This window comes from Buceros rhinoceros, unplaced genomic scaffold (genome assembly GCF_000710305.1).
Source record: "Buceros rhinoceros silvestris isolate BGI_N320 unplaced genomic scaffold, ASM71030v1 scaffold19222, whole genome shotgun sequence".
Lineage (NCBI taxonomy): Eukaryota > Metazoa > Chordata > Aves > Bucerotiformes > Bucerotidae > Buceros > Buceros rhinoceros.
In genome coordinates, this window is record NW_010400954.1 from 8,732 (window position 1) to 17,436 (window position 8,705).

The window sequence follows — 8,705 nt, forward strand, 5'->3', positions numbered from 1 at the left end:
CAGCAGGATTAGTCTTGTCTTTGTGGAAGAAGACAGACTGTGAACCTTGGAAAAGTGCCGGGGTGAGGAGATAGGGGTAGATCCGATGCATCAGGTGACTTCCAAACACACTTCTTTCCTTCTGTGCTAGCCAGACCAGCTTGTTCTGCATTAAAACAAGTTACATTCATGAGATATGTGCCAAGTTCTAATAACAGCTAAAGAAGTTGCATACCTTAGTCCGATCTTCCCTGGTCCCTGGCTTTCTGAAATCGGAAGGGCTCCTTCCAGCATCTGAGTAAGAGAAAGAAATACTCTCCCAGCGTTTGTAGAGCTTGCCATGAGCAGGTGGGCTAAAGAGCTAGCTCATCCTCTCCCCTCCCCTGAGCTGCTGCTCATTGCTCCCTCGTCATCCACAGCTTCCAGTGATGGGAACTCTGGGTAGCTGCTTAAAAGAAAGCCACCAGTTTGCTCTCCCATTGCAAACCGCTGTTCTTGAATACATAGTTCAAAACTGACCCTGTCGCTGATCCTCTGTGGTGGATCCCCATAGTATTGAGGTGCTTCAGAGCAGGCTGAAATAACTCATTCCAACTCCCTGCCACACCACTGTGGATAAGAGCACCTCATCTGGATGTTACTGGCTGAGCATGGCTCAGAGCGTAATGCTTCAGGGCCAGGTGCAACATTTGGTAAAATGGTTTACATGTGGGTTTTTAATTGTTCAGAGGAGTCCAGCTGAAATATTGTTTGCTTTGTCTTGTTGGAGGAAGCTGTGCTCAGCCTGCAGCTAATCATGCAGCTGCTCCACACTTATGATCCGTGGGGTTTCTGCTGCTTGCTCACTTGCCTTGTCTCTGTGCCCAAGTGTTCCAAGAGCTGCAATTCAGGCATCCGGACACGCCAAGTCATCTGTGCTGACGGCGACTCCAAGTTCTACAGTCCTGAGACATGCAAAGCCATCCAGACACAGAAACCAGCCACCCTGGGTAGCTGCAACACGCAGCCCTGCTACCTGCCACAGCGTGAGTGCTCTTGCTGCACACCAGCTTTTGCTTAGGAGTAGAAATTACCAGCTCTGCACCAGTCTGTGTTCTCTGCCCGTCTTCATCCTGCGGACTTACGTTTTGTGCACATAACCATGGCATCTCCAGATTCCCAGCACCTGTGCTGTTTCAAACGTGTGTAGCAGTCTTGGGAGAAACATTGGTGTATGTCCACTTTGACATACGAATACTTCCAGTATGCTGTGATGGTTCTGTCCCAGTGTGTGCTGCAGACTGACCCTAGGACTCCTAAACGAGAAGGATGGCAACCTGGGCAGGCTCAGTAGCCAAAAAACTATATCTGGCTCTCACCCCTCTGTGGACAGGCACAACTGTTCAGAAGATTTTGCTTGCTGTCTGTGTCTAGTCTTCATGGCAGAGCTGAAATGCTGACTTTTGTTTGCCTGCCCATCGCAGGTCACTGTCCTGACAATCCAGCTGAATCCAACTGCTGCTCAGCAGCTGTTCCGGGAGAAGAGAAACGTTTTCATTAACTTTAATTTCCTGTTGATTGCTGGATGTATTTGCAATTATTAGAATGTAGGGTTGAACTAATGGCACTTGTTTTGTGCGTGTCTCTGCAGAGGTCCCCAGTATGCAGGACACCATGGGATATGATGTTACTCGCCAGTCCTTGCTGACACGTTACAACCCAAACAGCCCTGCCACAGGTTTGGAAGAATTTTGCTGAGTTTTTTGATGATGATGGACTTGAAATAGGGTGTGGTAGGGGAAGTTCCTCCTCTTCTTAATTTCTCTCATTCTTTTCATGGGCTTCTAGAAATTCATGGGGCCAGAGACAAAGTGTAGATTCTTTTGCATCAATAGTGAGCAGTATTTGAATCTGTCTATGCCTCTCTGGTGTAAAGATCCAGGTTCTGGCAGCATGACTTAAGTGTTGGTTAAGTTCTCTCAGCTCACTGATGCTGCTCAAAACAAATCATAGGAAGAAGAAGGGATGCTATGAGGGGAACACAGCAATGTGACAGGTGGTTTCTCATGGGACAGCAGAAAAATTGGTCAGGGCAGTGGGCAAAAAACTTTAGGACAACCAAACCCAGAAGGGCAGGCCAGAAGACACTCATTCAGGTGAAAGCCTGGTGCAGAAACGCCTGCCCTATAGCCTTGGGCAGGTAAAAAAGAGCAGAGATGAGGAAAACTGATCGTATTTTGATGCCCCCCTGCATGTTTAAGGAGTTATTTCCTCAGATTTCAGTGATGAAAGGACGCTCGCTGGGAGCCCCATGATCCATAGTACCTCTGGGAATCACCACATCCCATCCACCAAAGACCATGGCATCAACTTGTTGCCCATTCGCTGGGAATCTCAGTCACGCTCATCCCATCAGCTCAGCTTCTCCCAGGACCCCGCCGCAAGGACTGGCTCTCAGGACTGTCATCAGAGCCCGCACGGCTGCTGTCCCGATGGGCACACTCCAGCTTCAGGCTCTTTGGGGAGAGGTTGTCCCTTCAGCACCTGTCGCCACAACAGGTACTGGAAGCAGATAGGCCTGAGCTGGGAGGCATTGCCTTTCCTGGGGGCTTACTGAAATTTACAGCCTGTGCCTCTTGAGCTGGACGGGTCAGGTATTGCTGCAGCCTTTCTGCCTTCTGCCTGCAGGTACGGATGCTGTCCTGATGGAGTATCAGCTGCCCAGGGTCCAAACAACATCGGATGCCCACAATACTACCGTGATGTTCAAGTGAACAGAAATCATCCCACTGTGGCCATTCCAACAGTGAGTACACAGCTCTTTGTGTTTTAGGAGGCCGTCAGATACAAAGATTCCGATTGGACCCTGGTGACTCACACTGTGGGCTTCTGTTGTGCTTCACCTCTGCCGGTAATACCGGAGAAGCAATACTCCAGTCAAGCTCTTTGGGCCACTTTGCTCCTGTTCAGTCGGGGGCACCCACCTGTGATTCTCTCTAAGCAGGTGTAGAGGTGTCTAAGAAAAAGAGGATCACCCTGTATAGAACTGATTGAGTAATCCTGAGTAATAAAATTTCTGTCAGTCAGAAACTCGCCATCCAATTTCTAGGAGAAAAAATGGGGAAAACATGGTCACTATTAATTGCCTTTGTTTGCCAGCTGTGCAGATTAATTGGGGGCAAAATATTCAGGGAGGTAATTCCTCTAATAGCTTGGGGTGCTTTGTGGGGCCAGCTGAAAAATAAACAGGTCTGCTGCTGTTAGTCTGCCTTGCAGAGAAGAGCAGCCCTGGCTCTACAGCTGACAGCCAAGTTTCTCCCCCTGTCCCAGCATGAAAGCCCCTAGAAGGCAAATAAACAGTGGTTCCTCTAACAGCTGGCCTTCTGCAGCTGACAGCTTGGACACGGTGCCTTGCATGTGCTACTGTCCTCATAGATGCATGATAACTTTTGGGTTTCAATTCCTGTCTCGAAGGCAAGCCAAGCCTTGTCCCAGCAGCACCCCTCGGGCGAGTGCCGCAGTTCCATGTACGGCTGCTGTTTTGACAATGTCGCCTCAGCTTCAGGTCCTCAAGGGGAAGGATGTCTCGATAGGCCCAACTACCGTAAGTCATTCTTTGGCTTCTTGGTTTAGAAAGGTAGGAAGAGTCTTACAGATTCCAGTAGCGCATGGAAGCTTCCTGTGCAGAGGCTCAGCTCTCTGTGAAATGTAGTCAACTTTCTTCTTGAAAAGAAATCCTGCCTGGCGGCTGGGACAGTGGAAGCTTGGAGGAAGCGTGGAAAAGTAGACAGATTGTGACCTACCACAGAAATTCTTGTCCTTTTCTGATAGCTGGACAGAATTGTGTTTGTGTGATCTCTGTCAGTCGGTGGGACTGCTGGGAAGCTGCTTGGCCCTGAGCAGGCACCCCGATGCCACCTGCAGTGTTCCGAACTAGTTAGTCTCTCTGAGGAATCAGGGCTGTGCTCAGCCTTCAAACAGCCCACGGGCAGGGATGGAACGAGAGCTACCGCTGAGGAGGGAGGTGTTGCTCAGGGCTGTGTGGATGCTTTCAGCCAGCAGAGTTGAAGGCAATGCCCGCTGTACTGTGAGGGCACCAGAGCCGCTGGGCGAAAGCATCTCTGCTCCTTTAGTTCTCGGCTGTATCCTCCGCAGACACATTGCTGCCGCAACGCCTTGGCCTTTTGCCACAGCACAGGGAGGTTGCTTGGTGGACAGCCCTCTGGGTCAGCCTTTGGGAAAGAGAAAGCTCTCTAGATCCTCTCTGCTCAAACACAGCTTGGCAAAGGACCCCTCGGTCAGAGCCCTGCATCCAGCATTTGTCAGCGTGTGGCTGTGACACCTGTGACCCGGAGCACGGGGCTCGGTCTGTAGACACGTTGGGCTATGCTCCTGTTTGTATCAGTGTGTGGAGGGGTATTTTGTAATGCATGAGGCTTCACAACGGGGTCGCATGCACTTGCTTTGTGGGCTGGAAATCTGCAAATGGCAGCCACATGCCCCTTGCAGGAGAGGAAGCCCCAGAGTCAACCTTGCAGCTGAGAAAAGCTATGAAGAATCAGTCTAGTATCTGGATTCAGAAATGTCTCTGAGGTTGGTTCTCCTTCCACCAGTGGCAAAACTGGGGAAAAAAGAAACGCGAGCAGCTGCCCAATTCCAAAGCACAGCTGGGTGCAAAGCTCAGGTGGCCTACTGTCCCACCTGCTCTCTGCCCACAAGACCTATCAGATCGTCTAGGTAGGTAGCTTGAAGCACCTGGACCTTTTTGCTCCATGACCCTCACGTATGCCTCTGTTGTGCCCTTTCTGGTAGCGTATCCTGTCATATGCCTGCTGCCCAGCGCCCACGGACCCTGCACGAACTGGACTACTCACTGGTACTTCGTGCCTGTTGTTGGCAAGTGCAACCGGTTTTGGTATGGTGGCTGTCATGGCAATAGAAACAGCTTTGCCTTGGAGGAGGAGTGCCTGAGAGCATGCCGCAGCTCTGTGGGGGTCAGTCCTGTGGAGCACCAGCCCTCTTCTGTCACAGGAGCCCTGCAACGCCAGCACATTGGCTCCCACCCTCATCCAGGGGATGCTCGCAGTCAGCAGCAGCCACCCCCAAGAGCGTCTGCAAGTCACAGCCAAGAAGGAAGAGCCTATGGGGCTCCACGCTCCGCGCAGGACAGCCACAGGCAGGACAGCTGGAGAAGTGAGAGGCGGCCAGAGCCTTTGTCAAGGGCTGGTGTGCTGGAGAGCCAGCACTGGGGCACCCAGCAAAGCAGCTTGGACGGCCTGAGCAAGATGGACGTGTGGGAGACAACAGTGCGTGGGCCCTCGGAGAGGCAGAGAAGCAGTGGCCAGCAGGTGCTGCCGCATGGAGGCAAGCAGTGGCGTCAGGCTTTCGGAGCAGATGTTTCCGTGACGGAGGGATTTGGGCAGCAGGTGTCTACAGCCTCGTTCCCCGTGCGGGCTCTGCACAGGTGATGATTTCTTTTATTTTTATTCCTGTCCCGCCAGCAAGTTGTGAAGGATCAGCGCAGCTTCCTCTGGAGCGAAGGTGTTGCCTCAGCGGGGAACAGCTAACTGGGAACACCATTCAGTGGATTGGCCACACGTGTGGCCCGTTGGTAAATGAAGTGACTCAAGCCCTGGGGTTACCTGCTGTCTCTTCACTTGCCCTCTACTCTCCCTGCACTCTGACAGTACGGGAAGTATGGTGTGCGAAAAGACTGCAGGATCCGGGGGTCTTTGGGAGGCATTCTGACACCCTGAATGAGAGTCTATAGGTGATTTTCTTCTTCTGAGCAACATATTTAGCTGACTGACTTCAGAACCTTTATCTCAGCACTGCATCGAGCAGCAGTGGATTGTTCTAGGGAAGATGCAGAGTTTGGGTCAGGATTCAACAGTGTCACCCAGAAAATCAGGAGTGCATAGAGCTAAATCTAAATGTATCTGCACTGGATCTGTGTCTGTCTGCTGAGCAAAACCTAGTTCCTTCAGAAGACAGGGGTTGTAGGACTCTTTTGTCTTCCTGGAGGTATTGTAGCATCCTGTCTGTCCAGAGCAGCCTTCGCTGTGTAGAACAGGGCTCCCCACGTGTTGCCTGGTGCATCTGCTCAGAGCTGAATGGGTAGCCAGTCCTGCTTCGACCTGTGGTTGTGACTCATCCAGAGCCACATTAGAGGACCCAGAGGAGAGGAGGGCAGCAGAGGTGCCAGTGGAATTGCTTTCTCTTTCAGAGCCATCCTGGAGGAAGCCAAGCCCTCTCTTGTGACAGCAGCTGTGGGACAAAATGTCCAGCTGGTCTGCAAGACAGGCATGTCTCCCTTCTCCAGAGTGGAGTGGAGGAAGGACAGCCAGCCCGTCTCCTCTGACAGGTGAGCTCAGCTCCCTTCATCGCAGAGCAGATGGGCTCCTTGCTAGGCAGGGTGCCAAATGTGCTCGCCCGCTTTCTTTGTAATCGTACTGTTAACATTCTTTTTTAAAGAGGATGAATAAATAAACGAGCCCGTGTACTGACCTAAGAGCATGAACTGTCCCCCTGCTCTGTGCCTGGCAGAAACAGGCGCAGTCTGAAGGAGTATTGAGGTGTTGGCTAGCGTTACGCGGCAGGACGGTTGCTGTCCCGTAACAAGGCACGGGTGGAAGCTGACATGTGGCTGGTGATACAGGCAAACGTTGTCTCTGTTGGATTCATCCTGGGGCAGCACTGTGCAGTCCAGGGTGAACCTTGTAACCAAGTAACTCTGGTTGGAGTTTCCTCTGGATAGAAGTTTCTGGCACTCCCATCTGAGACACAATTTTCTTGATAACTACTTTTAAAGCCTGTTTTTCCTGAGAAGCTGTTTCCAGCAACAGCTTGGAGCCAATCCATCACTCTGTGTTACAAAAATTAGAGTTAAGAAGAGCCCAGTTATGCTTTCCTGTTTGCAGATGACTGCTGGGGCTCAAGCTCCTGCCTCAAAGGGCGGTTTGCCTCCTCGTGGGAGAGGGCTGCTGAAAGCAGTTCCCTGTTTTCCCATTTCAGTTTCCTCTCTGTTCCTGACCTCCTTTCTGCCGCAGTTCTTTTCCCTGCCTGTGAGCCCTCTGTGGTCAACAGGGTTTTGGTTTTTTTCTAAGCTGGGGAGGGCACTGCATGGTGATCGTTTATGTAACATCAGCACGACGGGTCGCTCTGCCTTGGCCAGTTGCTGTCTGCGGCCAGGCAGAGGCGGTTAATCCTTGCTCCTGTTGCAGGCACACCTACCAGTCCGACAGCTCCTTAGTGATCAGCCACGTCAAGCCGGAGGACGCTGGGACTTACTCATGCCTAGTTTCTGATGGGAGGACGGAGAGGCGACAGATTCAGTTACAGATCATAGGTGACTTATCTTCCACTTAAGAGCAAAGAGGTACCTCAGGGTTCCTCATCACCTGTTTTTGACAACAGGAACAATGAAGCCAGCTGCAGGTGCAAACTTCCTCCGTGCTGGCAGCATTGCCCTCACCCCATGGCACTGGGGTCCCAAGGGCTAGTCAAAGCCGTTGGTCTCCTTTGCTGTAGGGGAGTGTGGAGGCAGCAGAGCTTCTTTTGTGGTGGTGTCACGATAAAGCCTTAGCCCTAAAGTACTTCTTCCCTTACAGTGCCACCCCATAACTGGGTGGCTTGCCTGTAACCTGCCCTGTTTCCAGCACAGCAAGCATGTCTTGCTCCCTGAGAGCTGTCAGCTGCCTCCTGATCCCAGAAAGGAGACTCCAGAAGAGGGGTTTTCTGCAGTTTCCTGGGCTCCCCATCTCACACTATAATGTGACCAGTCTGCCATAGCTGTCTGTGCTGGTGCATTTATGCTTTGTGTTTTGCCCCAAAAGGTAACGAATGATCACCTGTTCTGACAAATGTGCCTTATTTAAGAAATAAAAACAAAAAATTAAAGACTAGTCGCAAAAGATGGGCCCACGAGGCACCCTGTAGCCTTCAATCTCTGAAGCATGCTTTGTCACAGCAGTGGCACATGGGGCAGAAGACACTGTGGCCAAAGGGATGCTGCGACACGTTCACTGACAGAGGAGAGAAAGGAGTCTAAAATTGCTTGCCTGCAGGTCTGTGACTCTCATGAGCAGACAGTGCAGGCTTACTGCACTAGTCAGCCAGAAAACAGATGGCAGAAGGGCTCTCTGGCTCCAGTTCAGCGAGCTCTCCCAAGCTCAGAGAAGCCCTGTGCAAGAGGTCACAGTAAGAAGTGTCCTTTTATTCACATGTGGCATTTTATTTTGAATAGAGTACCAGAGCGCTGTTCTGGCAGAGGGTGAGAGAGGTCGAGTCCTTCACAGGGAAAACCAGCAGCATCGAGAACTATCCAGAGGCAGGAAGGTTGTGCAGGCAGCTGGTTCCTCTGTGCATCAGCAATTCACATACAGGTGAGTTCACACGCAGCAACAGTTTGTCCACCGTGCCCAGCTGATGGACCATATGGCATCTCTTCGTGTAGGAAAGCTGTAGATTGGAAAGGTCCTGGGTCAGCTTGTTCCGTGGCACAGCCGGGAAGCAAGCCATGCTGAACTGCTGACAACAGCAACGGGAGAAGATCCCAGTCGCAAACCGTCTTCTCTCCTCCCCGACGGTCTCTTGAAAGAAACATATTCTGAGCAAAGATGTGCAGGGAGGCTGACAGCAAAGCAGTTAAGTTCAGACGGAAGTAGAAATATCGGGGGCAGCATCCTTAGCTGTTCAAGTTAGTGTAAGCAGAAAGAGAAACCTGTTCTGGAAAAAAGCAAAGCAAA

The 8,705-nt window shown here is 51.5% G+C and overlaps 1 protein-coding gene across 1 annotated transcript in view; it reads left to right on the forward strand.

Moving 5' to 3' along the window:
- The window catches only part of PAPLN (papilin, proteoglycan-like sulfated glycoprotein), a gene marked incomplete at its 5' end in the record, with an annotated part of 21,493 nt that overhangs the window by 7,714 nt on the left and 5,074 nt on the right, over nt 1–8,705 (forward strand). Inside the window, 9 exons of the mRNA XM_010132110.1 lie at nt 848–1,004; nt 1,610–1,696; nt 2,235–2,517; nt 2,647–2,764; nt 3,433–3,562; nt 4,771–5,422; nt 6,185–6,322; nt 7,182–7,306; nt 8,204–8,342. Of these exons, the coding sequence (XP_010130412.1) occupies nt 848–1,004; nt 1,610–1,696; nt 2,235–2,517; nt 2,647–2,764; nt 3,433–3,562; nt 4,771–5,422; nt 6,185–6,322; nt 7,182–7,306; nt 8,204–8,342 (1,829 nt within the window). The remainder of the gene's footprint in view (nt 1–847; nt 1,005–1,609; nt 1,697–2,234; nt 2,518–2,646; nt 2,765–3,432; nt 3,563–4,770; nt 5,423–6,184; nt 6,323–7,181; nt 7,307–8,203; nt 8,343–8,705) is intronic.